The sequence below is a fragment of the Eumetopias jubatus genome, unplaced genomic scaffold (assembly GCF_037043125.1).
Source record: "Eumetopias jubatus isolate StellerSeaLion01/CBP00866 unplaced genomic scaffold, mEumJub1_p1.0 scaffold_9, whole genome shotgun sequence".
NCBI classification, from domain to species: Eukaryota; Metazoa; Chordata; class Mammalia; order Carnivora; family Otariidae; genus Eumetopias; species Eumetopias jubatus.
In genome coordinates, this window is record NW_028274815.1 from 126,236,981 (window position 1) to 126,260,611 (window position 23,631).

General features: G+C 52.1%; 1 protein-coding gene across 2 annotated transcripts; it reads left to right on the forward strand.

Annotated features, from left to right (window-relative positions):
• The first annotated feature begins 9,430 nt into the window (after window positions 1-9,430).
• MMP9 (matrix metallopeptidase 9) lies at window positions 9,431-21,668 on the forward strand. 2 transcript variants are annotated; one of them, XM_028121920.2, is made up of 13 exons: window positions 9,431-9,587; window positions 15,133-15,365; window positions 15,727-15,875; window positions 16,175-16,303; window positions 16,392-16,565; window positions 16,771-16,944; window positions 17,343-17,519; window positions 17,622-17,777; window positions 18,603-18,873; window positions 18,999-19,138; window positions 19,453-19,603; window positions 19,695-19,798; window positions 21,359-21,668. In XM_028121920.2, exons 2-13 carry the CDS (start codon window positions 15,172-15,174, stop codon window positions 21,475-21,477), a joined length of 1,938 nt encoding a protein of 645 aa, XP_027977721.2. In that variant the 5' UTR covers window positions 9,431-9,587; window positions 15,133-15,171; the 3' UTR covers window positions 21,478-21,668. The 2 variants fall into 2 exon arrangements, with proteins under 2 accessions (XP_027977721.2, XP_027977720.2); XM_028121919.2 differs by lacking the exon at window positions 9,431-9,587 and adding an exon at window positions 14,436-14,622.
• The last annotated feature ends 1,963 nt before the right edge of the window (window positions 21,669-23,631 follow it).

The following is a 23,631-nucleotide window of genomic DNA, read 5'->3' on the forward strand; positions in this document are numbered from 1 at the left end:
TTATTTGTCAGAGAGAGAGCACAAGCAGGGGCAGTGGCAGGCAGAGGGAGAAGCAGACTCCCTGCTGAGCAAGGAGCCCGATGCGGGACTCGATCCCAAGACTCTGGGATCATGACCTGAGCCGAAGGCAGACGCTTAACCAACTGAGCCACCCAGACGTCCCTATAAACTCTTTTTTAAATTAAAAAAAAAAAAATTATTTATCTTAGAGAAAGCGGAGGGAGGGGCAGAGGGAGAGGAAAGGGAGAGAGAATCCCAAGCAGATTCCCCGCTGAGAGCACATCCAGACTCCTGGCTCAATCCCAGGACCCTGAGATCATGACCTCAGCCAAAATCAAGAGTCAGCCACTTAACTGACTGAGCTACCCAGGCGCCCCTCCAATATACAATCTAAATGCAAATTTCTCCAATTATTCCATGAAATATATCTTAATGCAGGCTATTTAAGCCCAGGATCCAGTGCAAGATTTCATATTACTTCTAGTATCCATGTTCTTTTTTTTAAATCATTATTACTGCATTTAAATTTTTCTGGCAAAATGAAGAGTTAGAATTTTTTTTTCTTTAAGTAATCTCTACACTTGTCAACATAGGGCTGGAGCTCACAACCCCGAGATCAAGACTTGCATGCTCTACCAACTGAGCCAGCCAGGTGCTCCAAAGAGTTGGCAATCTTTTGTCCTTGCCCAAATACTTTTGAACATGTACTTGTCCAGAAATTCATAATCTGTGAGTCGCTGCCCTAGAGTAGCAGCATAGTCCTGAAGAACTTTCTGTGGTGATGCCAATGTTCTTTAACCTGTATTGTTGGGTGTGATCACCACTGGCCACATGCGGCTTTTGAGCACTGGAAATGTGGCTAGTGAGACCGGGGAACTGATTTTTACATCATATTTCATTTTAATTAATTTAAATTGAAACAGGCACATGGGCCCCATGGCCTTAGGGTCAGACAGTCTGGGTCTAGACCAACCAGCGCACAAAGCTGGGAGCTCAGGCAGAGTCTGGGTCTGAGTTTTCTTGTCCTTAGCCTGTCATCATCACCATCACGTCACAACATGCAAGTGCTGAGTGGTGGGATGTCAGAGAGGGAGAGGGAGGGGCTCTGAAGTCTAACTTGGTCCTCCCCTCCTATCAGCCCACCATCCCCACCATCACTTTTTCCTCTGTGCCCCACACATATTTATTTATTTATTTATTTTTAAGATTTTATTTATTTGAGAAAGAGAGAATGAGAGACAGAGAGCATGAGAGGGAGGAAGGTCAGAGGGAGAAGCAGAGTCCCTGCTCAGCAGGGAGCCCGATGCGGAACTCGATCCTGGGACTCCAGGATCATGACCTGAGCGGAAGGCAGTCGCTTAGCCAACTGAGCCACCCAGGTGCCCTCCACACATATTTATTGAGCGCCTACTTTGTACTAGGCCCTGAGAATAAGGGATGGATGGTCTTTGCTGTGGCTTTGTCAGAGGGGATTGTCAATGTCTGTGAATGTGTTTGTCTTACATACACCACTCTGTCACCCACGGAGGTCAGGGGCCCAACTCAGTGCCTGACACTTAGAAGGAGGCTGGTAAAGGCTGACTGACTGAAGGGTAGGAATGAAGGTAGAGAGTAGTGTTCCAATTGCCAGGACAGAGAGCACAGGGGAGATGGTGTTGCTTGAGAAGAGTGCTAGTCCAACTCAGGATGAGTAAGGAAAGGTTTAAGGTATAGGCAGGGAGAGGTGGGAGGCCCCTGACTGCCCTGCCTAGGCTCAGGCTACTAACCAGGCTCACAGAAGTCCCAGATGCTAGAAATGTTATAGACCAGATATTAACCAGAGAGAAGGGAACATAACAAATCCATCTTGTTTGTTCTAAATATAGATGGGATATTTTAATATTTACAAATCCACCTTGTTTATCCCAAATGTTATGGACAAGATATTTACCAAGTTCCCTAGTCAGTTTTCTTTAACAGACTGACCATAACTGCCCTCAATGGCAACCCATTAGGACCCCTCATGCTCTATAGGTTTATTTTCTTTCCTTTCAATTCTCATCTTCACTTAATAAACTTTCACTTCATCTTTTGGGTCCATGAGATTCATTCTACTACTCTGTGAGACAAGAACCTGCAACAAGGAAGCCCAAGTTCCTGTCTAGGTGCTAGCCCTGACTTGTCCTGTGTTCTTGGCAAATCTCTTCCTTTCTCCAGCTTCAGTTTTCCCAATAGTAAAAAGAAGTAGCTGGGCTAGGTCAGGCCTCAGGGCCCCTCCCACGGACAGGGTCAATGAAGTGGGGAGCCGAAGAACACCTCTTTTTTTTTTTTTTTAAAGATTTTATTTATTTATTCATGAAAGACAGAGAGAGAGGCAGAGGGAGAGAAGCAGACTCCCAAGGAGCAGGGAGCCCGACGCGGCTCTCGATCCCAGGACCCTGGGATCATGACCTGAGCCGAAGGTAGACCTATAACCATCTGAGCCACCCAGGTGCCCCGAAGAACACCTCTTAATCTGTCCTATGTATTAGGGTTTTCTTGAGATCCAGTTTCCTAAAAGTATTCTGGGGCTTAAAAAATCAGGAGACTCCTGCACCAGAGGAGACTCCCAGAGTTTGTAAAGTCAGGACGAGGCCAGCCTGCGTGAGGTTTTGGGGAGACTCCTCAATTCTTCTCATAGGCTCCAGGTCTGTGCTGGGCCTGCACCTGCCTGAAGGTGTGCCTGCTGGGACCTTCCTTCTGAGGTGGTGAGCCAATCCCTGCAAGGAATGGGGGCACAGTTCAGGAGTGAGCCTTGAATCTTGGGGCAAGAGGGGAGGGGAGGGTACCTCTCACCCACGCAGAGACTGAAGGACCAGAGCCCTAGGGCATGTGTAACCTGCCTCGCCCCACTCATGCATGACTCAGGCTGAAACTGGACGCTAAGACAGTCACTCTGTCTGAGCCTCATAGGCCAATATCTGGAGTGCTATCCATTGCCTTCCATTTGCCCTTCAGGAAAACGGCTGTAGCATTGATAATTAGAGGTTGTCAAGTCTGCAAAAGCCACCCTCCCGCCCCCGCTCCTTTTCTAACATGGCAAACCCTTATCCTTTCTTCAAAACCAGGCTCAGGTGTTGTTCCTGAAGGCTTCCCTGACTTCTGATTTCTCCTCCAAAGAATTAATCACCCCCTCTTCCAATATGCAGACTCTGGCGCCAGACTGCCTGAGTTTGAATCTCTACTCTGCCACTTAATCTCTGTGTTTCCTTGGGTGAGTTACTTAACTTCTCTGTGTCTCTATTTCTTCATCTGTGAAATGGGAAAAATAACAGCACCCACTCACTGGAGTAGTTGTGAGGATTAAATGAGTTAATATATATAAATAATTAGGACAGTGCCTGGCACATAGTATGAATTTAAGAAAAAAGCAGATAACATTACTATTATTTTTCTATGCTTAAGAAATACTTGCAAGTGTAATGAACACGGCAGATAAGGGTCCTCTCTTCATAACCATCTCAGTCTGTGAGGAGAGATAGATGAATAAACAGGAAATTCACTCTGAATTATGAAAAATGCCACAGCAAGGGAAGTGGTGGGTTGAGGGGAATCATGAGAGCACAGAAAAGCCCCACTTCCCAGGTTGGGGTGGTCAGCAGTTTTTTCCTGGAAGAAATGATATCTCAGCTGAAATCTGAAAGATGAAGATTTAGCCAGGCACAGCGGGAGGGCAGGGAGGGGAGGTGTGGGAAGGGTTTGAGGCAGGGTGGAGGGGGGTGGAGAGTGCACTCCAGGGGTAGAGTGTGATGTCTTCTGAGAACTGAAGTAGGAGTAGAGAAGGGTGGGCGGGTACCCCCCACGAATGCATGTCTTTGTGATCTTCCTTCCTGGTTTGTGAGGCCCTACAGGCCAAACCTCACGTCTCCTTTGATTCCATACACCTGCCTGCCTGACGCCCAGTACTCAGCCTGGCACACAGCAGAGCCTCGATAAATGCTAACTAGGAATGAGAGATGAGAACCTTGCCTTTTCCATCAGGGGGCCACCCCCAGCAAACTTTTCATGTGTCCATACTTGTGAGTTAGGCATTCTGATAGCCCTGGGAAGTCAAGTTCATTTGTTTGTTCAGAATCATCATCTGCTATGCATTCCAGACTCCTGTGAGTTGGATGGTTCTGTCAGGACAAAGTCATATTTCTGACCCAACAAGGTGACCCCAGGCCTCACTCCTGTGGTGCCTGTAAACTTTCCAGCCTCGGTGTGCTTACGGATCACCTGGGGTCTGTGCAGGTGATCCAGATTCTGATTCAGTAGGTCTGGGGCCCTGCCCAAGATTCTGCATTTCTAACAAGCTCCCAGGTGATGCTGAAGGTGTATGTTCAGGAATTACACTTTGTTGTTTCGGTTTTTATTTTTTATTTTTTTTAAGATTTTATTTATTTATTTGACAGAGAGAGACACAGCGAGAAAGAGAGAGAGAGAGAGAACACAAGCAGGGGGAGTGGGAGAGGGAGAAGCAGGCTTTCCGCGAAGCAGGGAGCCCGATGTGGGGCTCGATCCCAGGAACCTGGGATCATGACCTGAGCTGAAGCCAGACGCTTAACGACTGAGCCACCCAGGCGCCCCTGTTTCGTTTTTTAAAATCATGAATTACACCAGCAAGGCGGTAGACAGTGTGGCCATTTTTCCTGGCCCTGATCACTGTGCTGGTTGTTAAAGGAGGTTACAGCCAGGTTCTGAAGGGCGTTGGGTGCCAGGCTAAGGAGTTCAGTCTTTTTTCTGGAGACACTAAGGGGCATGGAAACTTTCTGAGGCATGGTCAGGGAGAGCTGGCCAAGGAGAGGAATCTGAAGTGTGGGTGCTGGGTGGCTAGCGGAGTGAGCTAGTGCACTAGCAGGTGAGAAAGGGTAGGGCTGAAGCTCAAGCAGTAGCAGGGAGATGCAGAGGAAGGAGGAGAATGCAGAGGCTGAATTGTGTCCCGCCCTCCCATTCATATGTTGGAGTCCTAACTCCTAAGACCTCAGAATGTGGCTATACTTGCAGAAAGGGTCTTTAAAGAGGTAATTAAATTAAAACAAGGTCATTAGAGTGGATCCTAATCCAGTATGACTGATGTCGTGTCAGAAGAAGAAATTAGGACACACAGCTGCATAGAGAGGAGCCCATGTGGGGACCCAGGGAGAAGACAGCATCTACAAGCCAAAGAGAGAGGCCTTAGGAGTCACCAACCCTGTCAACACCTTGATCTTGAACTTCTAGCTTCCAAAGTTGTGAGAAAATAAATGTCTGTTGTGTAAGCCCCCCAGTCTGTGGTACCTTGTTATGGCAGCCCAAGTAGACAGGTACAGAGGGCATGGGTTTAAGAGGATTATACAGGTTGTCAACTGTTCGGATGACATGGGGGGGTACACTATAGGATTCTATACAGGTGGTGGGGAAATTGGGAAGACCAGGGAGGAGAAAGTGCTATGAATAGAACAGAAGCAGGCCGGTGAGCGAGGAGGGAGGAGCCCGGCTGGAGAGAAGTGCATCGGGACCTGGAGGCAGAGGAGGTACCACCAGGAGCTGCAGGAGGGGCTTCCAGGGGGCTTTAGGAAACCCGGCTGGTGGTGCTTGCAATCAAAGCCAGACCCTCAGGAGGTTGAAGGGAAGGAACAGAATGGTCCTTGTGTCAATAGGGGCCCTTGGCTGCAAGCAGTCAAAACTGGTCCGGGCTAACTTAAGCAAAAAGAAAAGTATCCAAAAGGATTCCGGAGGCTCCCAGCATTGAGGTGAAGTCTCAAGCCCAGACTAGGAAAGTAAGCGAGAGGCAAAGGAGGCTGGTCAGCTGTGAGCATAGCTGGAATCGTGCTGTGGGGACACCCGAGAGGGCTGGTGGGGCTGCTGGGCTCCCAGCACCACCTTCCACTTGCACCCATTAGATTCCTTCCCCGCCTCTCAAGATGCCTGGGAAAGCTATTCCATTACTGAGTAACCGAATAAAGCCGTGGCTCCCATCACTGTGTAATCAGCTTATTAGTCCCATTATAAAGACGAGGAAACTGTGTGGTTCAGGGAGGGGAAGTGATTTATCCAAAGGCATAGAGTTCAAATCCAGACCTGTGGGACTCCAGCACCAGCTCCTTCCACTGCACCAGCTGGTGACTGGCGGCTTCTTCGAGGAGCCCATGGTCGGAGCTGGGACAACCTTAGCAGTGGTCTCCAAGCCAGGCCCCTTCTGAAGCTGGGAAGGAATCTCACCTACCCCCCACCCCCCCATCTACTGCCGCTCCTCTTTCCCCACTGGAGAAATCCCGCAGTGCCTCTCATCAGGAGCTGGGCTGGAACTGCTGGTTCTAGACCTCCGGAGGCCTCTTGCTGCATCCACGCTGAGCCTGTGAGCTGTCTTCCCTTCAGCCTGGCAACCCAGCTTCAGGTGTATCAAAGTCCCAGCGCTGCGTGAGGTTCAAACACATCTCAGCAGGCTTCCTGAATACATTAGTTTTATGCCCCCCCCACCCCCGCAACATGCCACAGGGTTGGGAGGTGGAGGAGGAGGGGGCCCTGGAACTCAATATGCCAATGTATGCAGATCACATCTAAATGAGGGTGTCCCAGGAATAATGGGAAAGAAAGGCAATCAGAGCAGGCCTGGGGCTCCACTGCTGAGCGGTACAGCCAGGAAACGGCTCTCCCGGGAGGGTGTCTTAGGCTCTGTTTCAGAGCGTGTTCTTTAAAGCAATGTCTCTGCAGCACAGGGGAAGGAAGAGCTGCGGAAATTGGTTCTGGATACTTCCTGGCAAAATGTTCTTGGTTGCTTCAGCCACGCTGGGGGTGGGCTGGGAGTGAGGGGGTAGAATCTCTGAGCCTCTCTCAGTCGCCACGGCCTGCGGGGACTATCTCCATCACTGATTTCTAAACCAGTGGAGCTTGCTAACGCCCAGTTCCGGGCCCCACTGATTACGAATCTCTTGAGAATTTTTTTTTTTTTTTTTTTTTAAGTCCGAGGCTTTGGGAAATACTGATGCATACCAGGGGTTCTTAATCTAGAATGTCTCCCAGACTTCAGGGAACCTGTATAGGATTGTTCTCTTTAAAAAAACAAAACCAGGGGCGCCTGGGTGGCTCAGTCGTTAAACATCTGCCTTCAGCTCAGGTCATGATCCCAGGGTCCTGGGACTGAGCCCCGCATCGGGCTCCCTGCTCCGCGGGAAGCTTGCTTCTCCCTCTCCCACTCCCTCTGCTTGTGTTCCCTCTCTTGCTGTGTCTCTCCCTGTCAAATAAATAAATAAATAAAATCTTAAAAAATAAATAAATAAAAATAAAAAAACAAAACCAAAAAAACCAACCCAATGCCCAGGCCGCAACCCAGACCAATTAAGTCAGAATCTCTGGGGGAATGAAACCCAGGCATTGCTAGTCCAAGGTGAATCCCAGGAGACTCCAATGCACAGCCTGATTTGAGAAGCACTCTCGAACAGGTATTCTGATAAGACCTTTGTTATACTTGTGCTCTCTTTTGGGCTGCGTTAAGCTCCAGGCCCTCCACCCAGTGTGCATGTTTCAGGAGCCTCCCCTGGGAAGCAGACTATACTCAGGGCTGGTGTTCAGCTGGTAAGCACCAGTTGTTAAAACACTCAAATCTTTCCTTACCTACCCATTGGTAACAGGTGCTGCTTTGAACCTTCTAAATGCCTCCTAGGACCAGGGGACCAGGCATGAAAGGGTTAATAATCATTACCCCCCCCCCCCCCCGCAAAGAGGGGCCTCCTGAAGCTCCTTGGATGGAATCAGTCCGACTGGTGGGAGTCCTGGTTGTTAAATATTTGAAGTCATCCCTCATTATATTTCTGTGGTGAGGAGCATCAACTTTACAGTCAGAAAGACCTAGAGGCCTACCTAATTTTATTTATTTATTTATGATTTTATTTATTTATTTTAGAAAGAGAGAGACAGAGTGCGAGTAGGGGGGAGGGGCAGAGGAAGAGACTCCCCAAGCGGACTCCCTGCTAAGCACGGAGCCCCAGGAGGGGCTGACCTCACAACTCTGAGATCATTCATGACCTGAGCCAAAATCCAGAATTGGATGCTTAACCCACTGAGCCACCCAGGCGCCCCTTTGAGCATGCATTTTAATACAGAGAGTGCTGGGTCCCACCCAGAGGTGCTAAATCAGTAATTTTGAGGTTGGAGCAGTCGAGGATCCGCATTTCTAACAAATTCCGGGTGGTGCTGATGTTGCTGGTCCTGGGACTACCCTTGGAGAACTGCCCAACTAGAAAATGCATGAGATAGTGTGCCTGGCCAAGAGTAGGGGCTCAGCCCAGGTTTGGAAAAGGGGCAAAGAAGTCGCCAGTTATCCTGTGTGCAGTGTGGACTTCTCCCTCCCACTCCAGTCCCCAAGGTTCTCGATTCAGGCCAGCACTGACTGAATGTTTAACCTAGGATTAATGTTTGACCACTAACTGTTTAATCTGCGATTTCCAAGGATTGGGGCTTTCCCCAGCCCCCTCCCCATTGTGAACAGGACCAGATACAGACATTTAGGGGCTGCTATCCCTGAGAATATGGTGCCCTGCCCCCTATGTCATTCAAAGTAAAACAGCACTAAACCCTGAAATGACTATATAAGGAAATCCACCAAAGATCAGACTTTTCCCATGGTGGCTACTTTAAGGATTTTTTTCAAGTATCAAAATCAGTCTTTGTGGAGGGGAGGGATGAATAAGCAGAGTACAGAGGATTTTTAGGGCAGTGAAACTACTCAGTATGATAGCATAATGATGGATGCATGTCATTATGCGTATGTCCAAACCCATGCAATGTACACCACCACCAAGGAACCCCTAATGTAAACTGTGGACTCTGGGCGATAGCAATGTGTCCAGGCAGGTTCACAGATTGTAACAAATGGACCACTCTGGTGGGGGGTGTTGATAATGGGGAGGCTGGTATGTGTGGGGGCAGAGGGTCTATGGGAATTCTCTGTGCTTTCTTCTCAATTTTGCTGTGAACCCACTAAAGCAGCTCTAAAAAAAAGAGAGTCTTGATCTAAATAAACAAACACACAAACTTTTAAATTTGGTGGCTGCACCTGCTTTGCTGGAATCCACACCTGGCTGGTGGGCAATGCACTGTCAGGGCTGCTGGTCCCAGGCTCAGCCTCTTTCCCTCTCAGTTGGCACGACTCTCCCTCCACAGCTCCATCCCCTTTTGTAGACGCCAACCTCTCCAAACTCCCTTGGACTATCCTCTGCCCTGTCCAGCTACCTTCATCTTTTGATCCCCTTTTGATCCCCCCAATTTTTCCCCCTACAGAACCCAGTCAAATACTCCACACCTATTCCGTCTGTTGGTCTCTCCAGCTTGATTTCTGGGCACCCCACCCCACCCCCTGGCTGCTTCCCCCACTGACTTCCCTCTTGCCGGATCCAGTGACCTGATCTTAGCACGGGATTTGGAGTCAGAGGCTTGCGCAGGAGCGCTGTCACTCACCCGCTGTGTGACAGTGAACAGCTTGAAGCACTTCTCTGGGCCTTGGGTCTGTTGCCTTGAGAATGGGCTACAGTCTCTGCCTCCCCTGAAAGCTCAGCTTCAGATAAAATGTTAAGAAGTTCTGCCATTCGGTGCGGATCAGACGTGATAAGGTACGTGACCGCACTGGATAACGCGTTAAGTGGGTTGTGTGTTGACTATGGGGATGATTGGCCACTGGCATGGCTAGCCATACATGCCAAATGTGGTAGAAAGAACAGGGCACTGGTATCAGGTCTAGGTGGAACCCCAGGTCTGCCCCTAGCTAGCTGTGTGGACTTGGGCAAACTCCCTGAGCCTCACAGATTCACAGCGAGAGAGGGAACACAGGCAGGGGGGAGTGGAGAGGGAGAAGCAGGCTTCCCGCTGAGCTGGGAGTCCGATGTGGGGCTCGACCCCAGGACCCCGGGATCATGACCTGAGCCGAAGGCAGATGCTTAACCACTGAGCCACCCAGGCGCCCCGAGGATTGTGAATCCTAATTCGTAAAGGAGAGAGCATTAGAGTAATGGCATCAGGACAGCCAGCATTTTTTTTTTTTTTTGGTATGTGTACCTACTTGTGTGCTAAAAACTTGCAGTGTATAATATCATTTAATCTTCACCACAACCCTTTGAGTGAGGACTGTTCTCCCCCATTTTACAGACGAGGCCATGGAGGCACAGAGAGGCAAAGTGACTTGCCTAAGATCACACTGACAGATGTAGTCGGAACTGGAATTTGAACCCAGGAGTTCTGATTCCAAAGTCTCTACTATCTGGCTTCCTTTTGAAGGAGCTCAACAGAGATAAGTGGGAGGCAAGACATTATTACTAAGGCCTATAAGAGTCCACTGGTGATTGCCACCACCCTGGGGCCAGGGATGGTAGGTGTGTTTGTGGGTGGTGGCGGGGACTTGGGTGATGCTTTTCCCCGAGGCAGTGTCTTGCCGTATCCACACCTTTCTGCTTCATCACAGACACAAGTGTCTTTCCCATTTCCTGCCAGGGCATCTCAGACCTGGCTGCCCCTCCCGTCTCTGGCAGGTTGAGGAGGAACAGGCTTGGAATTCCCCATTCTACATAGTGGGGAGAGGTTCCTCACCTCGTGAGGCTGACCCCGGTTGGTCCGGGGGGCCTGGTGTTACTAACAGCAGCCTACAGGCTGTGTCATCTGGCTGGTGACTCAGGGCTCCAGGACCAGCCTCCTCCCCATCTTATGGGACCTCCACCTGGGGGAGGGATTTAGAGTCCCAGCTGTGCCTCTGGGTCAGGGTCAAGGGGTACCCACCTGGAGGAATATCCTGTTCTCCGCCCCCTCTCCCAATGCCTTGGCTAAACTTGCGGTGTTGGAAGGAGGGGTTGAGGGAAGTGGGGAAGGGGATGTGGTAACCAGAACCACTTCCTGCCATTGCTGTGTTGAAAGGGTGCTCTCCCAAGTTCCTCTTGATGCGGGGGTTGGGGAGCCAGGGGTAAAGGAGGAAGTTGGGAGGGGATGAGGAAAGGAGGGTTCTTGTTTGGATTGACTCCAGGAATGAAGCCAGGGGTTCCTGGCTGGGTGTCCTCTTTCTGCCCCCGAGTTGGTAAAAACAGCCAGCTGGCCTGACCCTGATGGCCATCGTAATTAAAATATCAGCAAGCACCTACTACCGTATGCCAGGCACTTTATATCCGTTAATTTGACCCTTACAACCCCATGAGGCAAGTAAGCACTATCATTACCCCTGTTTTTTACAGATGGGGAAACTGAGGCATGGGCAGGTTATGTCAGTTGCCCAGATCACACAGCAAGGTGGTGCCGGCACTGAGATCGGAACTTCAGTCGCTTGGTCCCACAGAGTGGGCTTAGAGCTACGGCTCCTTACTGTCCAACCCATGCTGTCCCTGGCTTGCTCTGTGACCAGAGAGAGGTAAATTCTCTACTCTGTGCCTCAGTTTCCTCATCTACATGGTGGGGGCAACTGGAGTAGGTTAGTACACTGGCCCCTTGTGATGTCTGTCTCTCTGGTAATTACTTTTTCATTCAGTTTCTCCCCTACTGGGCTCAGTTCCATTAGCACAATGACAAATGACAATCTTGGTGACTACTGCATTCCCGAATTCTTAGCACAATGTCTGGCCCATAAAAACTCCACACATGCTTGAGTATTTGAGGATCATCATCAACGGTTTGAGTATATGATAAATGTTTTGGACCCTTTATATACAAAAAAATCAACAAACATCAGTGGTTCTCAACTGGCGGTGATTCTGCCCCTCCCACCCAACCAGAGGACGTTTGGCAATGTTTGCCATTTCTGGTTGTCACAACTGGCAAGGGGGGGGGGTGCTCCTGGCACCTAATGGGGAGAGGCTGGGGATGCTACTAAACATCCTATGATGCACAGGACAGACCCTCAAAACAAAGAATTCATCTGGCGCCAAATGTCAATAGTGTTAAATTCGAGAAACATGACATACATACATAGGCACGACATATTTTGTACCTTTTTTTTTAAAGATTTTATTTATTTTACAGAGAGAGACACAGACAGAGGGAACACAAGCAGGCGGTGTGGGTGAGGGAGAAGCAGGCTTCCTGTGGAGCAGGGAGCCCGATGAGGGGCTTGATCCCAGGACCCTGGGATCACGACCTGAGCCAAAGGCAGATGCTTAACGACTGAGCCACCCAAGCGCCCCTATTTTGTACCTTTGATGGCAAGTTGGGGGTGGTTTGTGGAGTCTCCTAAAGCTTGAGTCGGCCACCAGAGGGAGACCCCCTGGATGGGAGGGTCTCTTTATTTCCATCTCTAAAATGATATTGCTCGGGGCGCCTGGTGGTTCAGTTGGTTAAGTGTCTGCCTTCAGCTCAGGTCTTGATCCCAGGATCCTGGGATCTAGGCACCACCCCCTTGGGCTCCCTGCTCAGTGAGGAGCCTGCTTCTCTCTCTCTCTCCTTCTGCCCCTTCACCCCCCCATCCCTGCTCGTGCTCTCTCTCTCAAATAAATAAATAAAATCTTTAAAAAAAATGATAATTGCTCAATGACCTCACATTCTCAAATCTGGAATATAGTTCCCCTGGTCCCCTGTTCTAGCCTCTGATTCCCCCAAAGGCCTGAGCCTGCTCTCTGTTCTTGGGCGGGCACAGGGTATCAGGGGAGAAGGTGCTGAGTTTTAAGTCTCTCCTCCCTGAGCTCCTTTCCCCCACCCCTCTGGTCATCTGACTTCCCTGTAAATGGTGATAAAGATGAAAGACTTCAGAGCCAGGCAGCCCTGGGCTTGAATCCTGGTTCTCTGAATTAACCTGCTGTGTGGTCATAGGCAAGTTCCTTAACTGCTCTGAGCCTCAAGATCCTCCTCTAAAAATAGGAGGGGTACTCATTAAATCTACCTCACAGGTGCTGGTGGGGATGAAATGAGATGCTTATAGGGAAGTTCTCACAGTACGCCACATGTAGTGAATCTCTAGAAATGCATGATTATTATGGCTCCGAGGTGAAGTGACTTGCCCAAGGCGACACAGCTGGGCAGGACTGAACACCAGAGCTGCATGACTCCAAAGCTGATGCTCATTGATTAGCGAACTCTAGAGCTTCAACTTTCCTATAAGGGAAGCGAAATGTCTTCATCTCAGAGATTCATTTATTAGATAAGCATAGAAAGTGCCCCGCAGGGGCACCCGGGTGGCTCTGTCTGTTAAGCATCTGCCTTTGGCTCAAGTCCTGGGATTGAGCAGAGCCTGTGTCAAGCTCTTCGCTCATCGAGGAGTCTGCTTGTCCCTCTCCCCCTTCCCCTGCTCATGCTTTTTCTCAGATAAATAAAGAAAATCTTAAAAAGAAAGAAAAAGAAAGTGCCTGGCACATAGTGAGCCCTTTAAATCCAACTTGTTGGGTTGTTATGTTGCCCTCCCCACGTGATGCCTCAGGGAAGGCAAACACAGACCCTTCCCCACGGGGCTGGTGGGGAAGAGGAGAGGGAGAAAGGCATACTGGTGAAAACTGGGGCTAGAGCTTGTGCTTGGTGGGGAAGGGGCTGGAGGACTGAACGGTCCCCCAAGATCACCCCCTCCCCCACTTTGCAGTTGAAGAGTCCCAAATTCAGAGAGATCGGAAGGCCTTTATTGTAGGTCATGCGGCAGATTAGAGCCCAAGACCCCAATCTCCTGATTCCAAATTGGAATCACAGTCTTGGGCCAGGTAATTAAAAGCGACCATGGCCATTATTGAGGACTTGCAACATACGCTGTAGTAAGCATTCTCTGTGTTTGATCTCATTTTATCCTCGCATCAGTTTAGGGACAAAGGGCCCTTTTTCACAGCTGAGGAAGCAGATTCAGAGTAGTAGGACATTAGCCTGAGGCCCTGAAGGAAGAGAGTGAAGCCTGTCGGGCTGGCTTCCAGATGCCATAAACTTCCCCCTTTACTATCCTGAAAGATTCAGACCGTGGAAGACAGGGGTTGCGATGGTGGAATTCCCCAATTCCTGCCTAGCAGAGCCCACTCCTTCCGCCCCAAGGTGGGGCAGGGAGAGGAAGCTGCCAAGAAAGGCTTCCAGGGAGGAGAAAAGAGGACAGAGTCTAGCAGTGTGGGAAGGGGCCCATGGATAGGGTCTGACCAGGAAGGGGGATCACTGGTTTCAGGAAGACGCCTTGGGGAATCTTCCATCTCCCTCCCTTGGGCTGACCACTCTGGGCCTTCGGTGGTGTTGAGCTCAGGGAGTCCAGCCTCCGCTCCCTCCCTTGCTTTCATTCAGTTCCCACAAGCTCTGCAGTTTGCAAAACCCAACCCTTCCCCTATGGGCCTGTGGTTTCCTGTGGGTCTGGGGTCCTGCCTCACTTGGCATTGGGAACTGTGGGTAGCGGGGAGAGGTGGAGGTGTGGTGTAAGCCCTTTCTTTGCCTTCTCATGCTGGGGCTGCCCCCTCCACCCCAACGCACCCCACCCCCTGAGTCAGCCCCCGCCTGCCAGGGATGGGCGGGGCTACTGATTCAGTTAATAGCGCCTTTTTAAAGCCCCCACAAGGACGGCTGTAGCTAGACACCACCACCCTCACCATGAGCCCCAGGCAGCCCCTGGTCCTGGTGCTCCTCATGCTGGGCTACTGCTCTGCAGCTCCCAGACCACACAAGCCCACCCTCGTGGTCTTCCCTGGAGACTTGAGAGCTAATCTCACTGATAAGCAGCTGGCTGAGGTAGGCTAATACCCCAGGCTGGAGTTGGGGAAGGCTGGCCAGGAGTCACAGGAAGGGCATGGGGCCTCAGAGGAGATACCTTGGGGCAAGTTGGGGGCGATGGGCATGTCTGGAGAATAGAGGTGTCCAGGATCAGGCCCTGGAGGTCCTGTGGAGGCTCGGGACAGTGACGGCCAGGAATGGCTAATAAGGGTTTCCGAGGTGGGCAATGGGACATGATGGGGGTGGTGATGCATCGGAGGGTTCTGGAGTGGGCAGGGGCTCGGGGTGGACAGGGGTAAATGCTAGGGGGCCCTGAGGGAGGCTCGGGCCAGGGGCATCCTGGGGTGGGAAAGAGCCAAGGATGTCTACAGGGAAGGGAGTTAATGGGTGGGCATTAGCCCTGGTATCCAGTGTACCAAGTCCTGGGTAGTTGCTAGTCCCTGAGTGCCTGGGCAGAGGGAACCCGGGCAGGGTAGGGCAGGGAAAGAGTCAGGGCTCTGGAATATATCTCTGCCGCTCCATCCACAGGAGTATCTGTTTCGCTATGGCTACAGTCATGTGGCCGAGATGAACGACGACAAGCAGTCCCTAGGTCGGGCGCTGCGGCTTCTCCAGAGGCGCCTGTCTCTGCCCGAGACTGGAGAGCTGGACAAAACCACCCTGGAGGCCATGCGGGCCCCGCGCTGCGGGGTCCCAGACCTGGGCAAGTTCCAGACCTTTGAGGGCGACCTCAAGTGGCACCACCACGACATCACTTACTGGTGCGCTGGCCGGGCCCTGCGGAGGCGGAGGGGTGGAGCGGGAGGGCCAGACCCCGCCCGGGCGGCGATCTCGTCCTTAGACCAATCCCTGGATTCCAAATGTGCAGCCTGGGGCAAGTGGCTCCACCTCTGAGCCCCTGTTTCTCCTTCAGGAAAATGGGTCTCGCCCTCAATCTTGAGTCTTCCCTCTCGGACCATTGTGAGAGTCCCAAGAGAAAAATGCGTCTGCAAGTGCTTTGTAGATGAAAGCGTGGAACGCAGGGAGGCTTGTGCTTGCTGAGGTCGCTGAGACACCGGGTGTCGCTACTGCCCCTGCTCCGGCCTCACTTCTGACCTCTCTCCTCCCGCTTTTGCCCTCCAGGATCCAAAACTACTCGGAAGACTTGCCGCGCGACGTGATCGACGACGCCTTTGCCCGCGCCTTCGCGCTCTGGAGCGCAGTGACGCCGCTCACCTTCACTCGCGTGTACGGCCCCGAAGCCGACATCGTCATTCAGTTTGGTGTTAGGGGTGAGAACGCCAAAAGGGGAAAGCCAGGAGGGTCTTGGACGGGGACAGCAGTGGGAGGACCATGGAGAGAAGAGAGCGGGCACTGGACCCGGCTTTGTCTCTCTTGTCCCCGTAGCTCTGGCCGCCGGTGGCCCTTATGCGCCCCCTCCTGCCCGACGCGGCACAGCGCGGGGACGCAAGGCTTGGACAGCTGCTTGTAGGCGGCATCTCAGCCCACACTCAGTGCAGCGCCCTTGGGCAGCGCGCCATCTGCACAACTGTACTCGGCTAACTCCCTTCTTCTCCACCTGCTTCTTCAGAGCACGGAGATGGGTATCCCTTCGATGGGAAGGACGGGCTCCTGGCACACGCCTTTCCTCCGGGCCAGGGCATTCAGGGAGACGCCCACTTCGACGACGAAGAGTTGTGGTCTCTGGGCAAGGGCGTCGGTGAGATCCTGAGCCTCCCCGGACCCCATTCCCTTCTCTTGTCACACTCATCGCCAGCCACCCTGACCCTGTCCCCCTCCTCCTGCAGTGGTTCCGACCTACTTCGGAAACTCAGATGGCGCCCCCTGCCATTTCCCCTTCACTTTCGAGGGCCGCTCCTACTCCGCCTGCACCACGGACGGCCGCTCCGACGACATGGCCTGGTGCAGCACCACGGCTGACTATGACACCGACCGCCGGTTCGGCTTCTGCCCCAGCGAGAGTGAGTGCGGGGTCGCGGCGCGGGCCAGAGCCCTAGATTTTAATCCCGGCTCTGCCACTAGTGCTGTGCGGCCTGCAAGTCTCTCTCGTGCTCTCTGGGCCCAGTTTCTCATCTGTGAAATGGGGAGAGGAGGGAGGGAGTGCACAGATGGTGTGGGGGTCAATAAACTCACGGCGCCTTCGGGCCGTCGTGTGGGCCTCCCCAGGACTCCACACCCAGGACGGCAATGGGGACGGCAAGCCCTGCGTGTTTCCATTCACCTTTGAGGGTAAATCTTACTCCACCTGCACCACCGACGGTCGCTCGGACGGCTACCGCTGGTGCGCCACCACGGCCAACTTCGACCGGGACAAACTCTTTGGCTTCTGCCCGACCCGAGGTACCTCTGCCCCGCCTACCAGATTCAGCCCCGCCCCCTACTTCCGCATTGGTCCCCGAAACGTGGCTCCTCCACCCATCGGTTTGTCTCTCCACGCTTCGTTGGGCCTCAGGATCGCCCGCGTCCCCATCCATGATCACAGCCCCTTCCCCTGAGGTCCACGTGCCGCCCCCCGCATCCCTGGGTCTTGGCCTTTCAGCCCAGCCTGCTGCCTCTCCCTTAGTCTCCGGTCCCCAGGCCCCGTCCACCACCCTAGCCGGGTCTCAGCTGTGGCCCCAGCCTCCCCTAGGCTTTTAAAATAGGACACCAGGATTATCTAGCTCCCTGTGTGGCCCGCGCCGGGTCCCTTATTGATGACCCACCCACCTGGCTCACCCAAGGCTTCTCTATCTCTTCAGTCGACTCCACGGTGACCGGGGGCAACTCCGCAGGGGAGCCATGTGTCTTCCCCTTCATCTTCCTGGGCAAGGAGTACTCGACCTGCACCAGAGAGGGCCGCGGAGATGGGCACCTCTGGTGCGCCACCACCTCGAACTTTGACAGAGACAAGAAGTGGGGCTTCTGCCCGGACCAAGGTGAGCAGGGATCCAAGGTTGGGGGCAGCGGTGTTGGGGGAGGGATGGCCAGGGCTGGGAGGTCGGCCCAGGACTCACATCTCAGGGTCTTCTTTCCTCCAGGTTACAGCCTGTTCCTTGTGGCCGCCCATGAGTTCGGCCACGCACTGGGTTTAGATCACTCATTGGTGCCGGAAGCACTCATGTACCCCATGTACAGCTTCACCGAGGGGCCCCCCCTGCATGAGGATGATGTGAAGGGCATCCAGTATCTGTACGGTGAGGTTTGGGGCAGGGATGGAGGGAAGAGATGGAGGGAAGGGCTGGGCTTTGTCGCTGTATGGAGAATGGGGAAATATGGGGGGTGGGGAGTGGGGACCTCAACATTTACCTGTGGGAAAGCCTGGGGCCAGTGGGTCCAATTGCTGCCTGGTCAGTGCTCGGAGATGGGGACAAAGAGCCCAGACTCTAGACTGAGACAGACATGGGTTCAAAAGCCAGTCCAGCCACTCCCTGGCTAGGTGTCCATGTATGTTACTTCACACCTCAACCTTCTCACCTGTGAAATGGGGCTAATAATGGTACCTGCCTCATAGAGTTGTTAAGAGGTTTAAAAGAATTAGAATAATGCCTGACATATAGTAGGCACCATATAAGTATTTAATATTTTATTGTTATTACTTATGATCATTAGTATTATTCTCTCATTTAAAAAATGGAGATATTAAAGAATCCACTTTTTTTTTAAGTCAAATGAGCTAATGTGATTTTATAAAGCTCTTAGCATTAACTGCGTGCCCAAAACACACTTCTTTCCCACTAGCCTGGGGGGGGGGTGGCAGAGGGAGAGCCCCAGCATGTCTTGTGTTCATAGGGCCCAGTCAGGGCCTGACACAGCCCAGGACTGGACAGACATAACTGGAATGAAAGGTGAATGTATGGGGAAAAATCAGCCTGTCAGTGACTGGGGGAAGGCAGGTCCGACACCTAAAGTGAGAAGAGGGAGCACCAGGGGCCTCATTCATGGGGTTTTGGGGGGCATATAGTCCACCAGCGCAGATGTGTGCAGGAATAGAGGATATCTCATCCGCTGTGTCTTTTTAGGTCCTCGCCCTGACCCCGAACCACAGCCTCCAACTGCCCAGCCCACCGCTCCACCAACCGGCTGCCCTACGGGACCTCCCACTACCCGCTCCTCAGAGCGCCCCACTGCTGGCCCCACAGGCCCCCCTGCAGCTGGCCCCACGGGTCCCCCCACTGCTGGCCCTTCTGAGGCCACTACAGTGTCTTTCAACCCAGCAGAGGATATATGCAAAGTGAACTTCTTCGACGCCATCGCGGGGATCGGGAACCGGCTGCATTTCTTCAAAGATGGGTAAAGGGGCAGGGATGTGTATGTAGCTGGGGAGGGGACTTGGAGGAGGGACCTGCCTGCCCCTCTCCGCCCGCTGGCCTTCGGTTCAAAGTTCAGTGCCCCTTGGTCCCTTTTCTCATTCCCAGGAAGTACTGGCGATTCTCTGAGGGCAAGGGGCGCCAGGTGCAGGGTCCCTTCCTTATCACTGACTCGTGGCCGGCGCTGCCCCACAAGCTGGACTCCGCCTTTGAGGACCCGCTCACCAAGAAGATTTTCTTCTTCTCTGGTTAGTTTCCTCCTTTTTCCCCCCCCCGCCCCCGCCATCCACATCCTCGCCAATCTAGGAACACCGAGAGACCCGGTGTAATCCGTGATACATTTTCCGCGGATTAGGAAAAGGCGCCCCCTTCTGGTGGGTGCAGTTTAGCTGATCTCCACCGTTCCCTTGCACCGTCCTATGGAGCGGTTCTACTCCGTGGCCACCGAGACTGCGGGCACGTCAGGCACAGAAAGGCCTCGCTGGGTTCTTCCTCTTGACATTCAAAGACAATGTGTGTCCACTCCCTGCCCCCAGACCGATGCGGCTTTTCTCCCCTGCAGGGCGCCAAGTGTGGGTGTACACAGGCGCGTCGGTGCTAGGCCCCAGGCGTCTGGACAAGCTGGGCCTGGGACCAGAGGTGGCCCAAGTCACTGGGGCCCTCCCGCAAGGCAGGGGTAAGGTGCTCCTGTTCAGCGGGCAGCGTTTCTGGAGGTGAGAGTCACGGCGACTGCCGGCAGGGGGACCCCGGGCGCCATCCGCCTGCCCTCCAGCCCAGCACCTGTCTCTTCACCACTTCCTGCAGGTTCGACGTGAAGACGCAGACCGTTGATCCTAAAACCCCCAGCTCGGTGGAGCAGCTGTTCTCCGGGGTGCCCCTGAACTCGGACAACGTCTTCCAGTACCAAGGTAAGGGCTGCAGATCGGGGTGCCGCTGTTCCCACCTAATCGGCCTCAGATGATTGGTCAAATTCTGAGGGAGAAAAAACAAGTCTCCTCCAGATTGAGGCAAATGCCCCAGCACAGATGAAGTTTCCTGTAGAGGCAGCGACCTTTCCCAGATCATAAAAGGACACAAGACAACAACCAGAACTAGAATCCAGATTTCCTGCCTCCCCGGGAAGCTCTTTGCTCCCACAGTACGGGACACATGTTTTGCATGGAGGCTCATTCCTTTATTAGACAATATTTATCAAGTGCCTGTAACATGCCAGGCACTGTGCTAACATGGGAGATAGAAAAAAAAAAAAGACAATCCATAACTGTGTCTTTGGGCAAGTCATTGCTGCTCACGGAGCCTCAGTTTCCCCATCTGTAAAATGGGGATGATAGCTGGAGTTATACTAAACTTTCTCTTCCTCCCCACTCACATGCAATCAACTGACAAGTTCTGGTGACTCTACTACCAAAATATTCACTTTTCACCATCTCCTTTGCAAATACCCTGGTCCAAGCCATACTGGTTGTTCAATACCATGAAGATAACTCTCTGCAAGTAGGGAGTGGTTAGGAATGGAGGGCCATGGTCTTGCAGGGGACTCCAGACCCATTCCAAGGTCCAAGAAACTACTGGGACCCCTGGGTGGTACTGTCTGCCTTCGGCTCAGGTCATGATCCCAGGTCCTGGGATTGAGCCCTGCATCGGGCTCCTTGCTCAGCGGGGAGCCTGCGTCTCCCTCTGCCCACTGCTCCCCCTGCTTGTGTTCTCTCTTTTTGATAAATAAATAATCAAATAAAATCTTAAAAGAGAGAAACTTCCGGGGTCTGATCTGCTCCTCTTACCCTCCCAGCACTCTTGTCCATCCCTCTGCTCCAGATCACGCATCACCCGCATGGCCTCTGGCTGCTCTTTGAACACATCAAGGTCACTCCTAGCTTCGGGCCTCCACGCCAGTTGTTCTCTCTGCCTGGAAGCTTCGGCAGACTGTGTGGGGGCTGCCTCCCTTTTATCCTTCGGCTCTCAGTGCTTAGGCTGCTTTTTCAAAGAGACCTTCTCTGGCCCTCATGAGTTATTCACCTACTTGCTTTTATTTCCTTCATAGCTTCCTTCACTGTCACAGTCTCATTTATTTACATGTTTGCTTGTTAATCGTCTCTCTTACCCCACGGGAGTGTGAGCAGCCGCAGAACTGAGACCGTGCCTGCATTTTTGTCTTTGCTGTATCCCCCCGGTGCCTCTAACGGTGCTGAGCACTATAAATATTTGATGAAATGAATGACTGAAATGAATGAATGTCGAATGAATTGTTCTGAGCACCTACTGTGTGCCAGGCCCGGTGCCAGGGCTTCGGACATTGAGGTTTCCTGCCCTCCGACATCTCTGTGGGGGAGGAGATGGAGGTGTCCTTTAAAAAGCTTGGAAAGATCTAGAACGGCCAAGAGGGACCATGGCAAAGATCTTGCTCCTGTTCCTTATGTGTCTGTGGGAGGGTTGGAATCACCTCTCTCGTACTTGCCTTCCCCCTGCAGGGAAAGCCCACTTCTGCCAGGACCGTTTCTACTGGCGTGTGAATTCTCGGAACGAGGTGAACCAGGTGGATGAAGTGGGCTACGTGACCTTTGACTTACTGCAGTGCCCCGAGGATTAGGGCTTCCCATCCTGCTTCGGCACTGCAGAGTGGATCCTAGGGGGACCATCCCAATGGGGAAGGAGCCAGTTTGCCGGATACAAACTGGTGGGTTTGTTCTGGAGGACAAGGAAGAGTTGAGGTGGGCTGGGCCCCTCTCTTTCCACCTTTCTTTTTTGCTGGAATGTTTTTAATAAACTTGAATTCTTTAACCTTGAGGAGATTTCTTTGTGTATGTATGTATGCATGCACGCATGTATGTAATTGATAGAGTGCTTACTATGTGCCAGGTAGTGTCCTAAGCACTTCATAAATATTAACGTTCATTCTTCCTATTAGGAAGATATAATGTGATGACTTCTATTTTACAGCTGGGGAAATGGCCAACATATTATTCATTCATCAAACATTTATTGAGCTCCTGCGTGGAGCCAGGCCTTGTGCTGGGTGCTGGGTGCTGGGGAAGGAGAGATGAATCGGATTATGTTTCTGTCCTCAAGGACCTCTCGGGGTCCTCCAACTTTAGGTACACGAGTGCCCTCAGAACTTTGCTTAAAATGCAGACTCCAGGCTCAGTCCCCAAAGAGTCCTGCTCAGTTACCAGGGTGATTCTTTGTCTGGTGGGGATGGGAATCACACTTGGAGAGTGTGCAGCGTGTGGCCCTTTATTCTAGAATAACGGTGTGTATATGTGATTCTGTATGTTGTGGTTGAAGTCAGGGAACATTTCTCAGCCAAGATGACATCTGAACTTGAACTGAATATGGAAAGATGAGCAAGAGTTTCCTTAGAGGGTAATTTACTAGAAACCGTTAAACCTAAAAATGTGTCTATGCCATCTCTCACATACATGCGCACAAAACAACGGATGGAGGGACACTGCAGTATGGCTTGTAGAGTGAGAAATGGCAACATCCTAAGTGTACAGAGGTCAGGCAGTGGATAAATAAAATATGGATTATATACATGATGATAACAGCGGCCCTCAGTCCAACACAGATTCTATGCCATGCGCTTTACGCGTGTTAACACCGCTAATCCTTAAAACAACCCCACGAGGCAGGAACTGCTCTTACCTTATGGGTATTACTGCCATCCCCCCTCCCCCCGTTTTACAGATGAGGTAACTGAGGCACAGAGAATTAAACAGCTCAGCAGAAGTCCCATAGCTGGTGACTGGTGGCAGTGGGATTTGACTGCGGGCTCTTGGGGCAAAGCCTGGGAGAAGGGAAAAAGCAGGGGGGCATTTGGGGGAATGAGAAATGGCTCCAAACTCTAGTGTGTGACTTTAGGAGGCAGATGGCAGCGGAGCAGAGAGGATTCTGGAATGGTTGAGGGGAATGGTGGTCTGGACTAGATGAGACAAGGTCTGAATGCCAGGCTGAGGAGCATGGACGTGACCCCACAGGAGAGCAGAGGGACTTGACTGGAGGGTTGGGGCAGGTGAGTGGAGCTGATGGGCATGTTCAGATTTGATTGCCTTCTGGACTCAGGCCCAAGTGGGAGTTTGAGGGACTCAGAGAACTTCCTCCTGAGCTTCCTTTGGGTGGATTCAAACCCACCTCATCCATTTCTTACTGAGGAATGACCCACACCCAGGGGCATGCCCCCATTCCTTAATAGGGCTTATTTAAAGCCCCTCTGAACCTCTGTCTCTCTCTAGATACTGTTCCATCTCTCTACCTCTCACTCCACCCACAGTAAAACTTCTCCAAAGGATAGTCTCCAACTCACGGTCTCCACTTCTTCAATTTCCATTCTCTCTGCTACCACTTTCAGCCTGACTCCCACCCCACCACACCGCTGAAATCATTCTTTTCTGAGCCACCTATGAACTTCCTGTAGCCAGATGCATGGGCCCTCTGGGCTCATTCTACATGTCTCTCAGCTTGGTTGACACAGTTGGTAATGCCGTTCTTCACTCAGTTTCTGGGTCACCCCTTCCTGGTTCTCCCTACCTCACTGGCTGGATCTTTCTCTTTCTAACCTCTAGATGATAGCATGCCCTTGCGCTCAATCCTTGGACTTCTCTGTGTACACACATTCCATGGGATTTCGCCCAGCCTTACAGCTTTAGATCTCTCTTCTAAAGACTCCTGAAGTCTATATCCTCAGCCTTAACATCTCCCCTGAGCTCCAGACTTGTATGTTCAAGGGCCGACTTACATGATCCTT

Excerpts from the sequence above, each read along its gene's own strand:
- MMP9 (XM_028121919.2), top strand. The coding sequence starts at position 14,485 with ATGAGCCCCAGGCAGCCCCTGGTCCTGGTGCTCCTCATGCTGGGCTAC. Across the intron at positions 16,945-17,342 it reads TGGCTTCTGCCCGACCCGAG|TCGACTCCACGGTGACCGGG; the intron begins GTACCTCTGCCC and ends CTATCTCTTCAG. Across the intron at positions 17,778-18,602 it reads GGGCATCCAGTATCTGTACG|GTCCTCGCCCTGACCCCGAA; the intron begins GTGAGGTTTGGG and ends GTGTCTTTTTAG.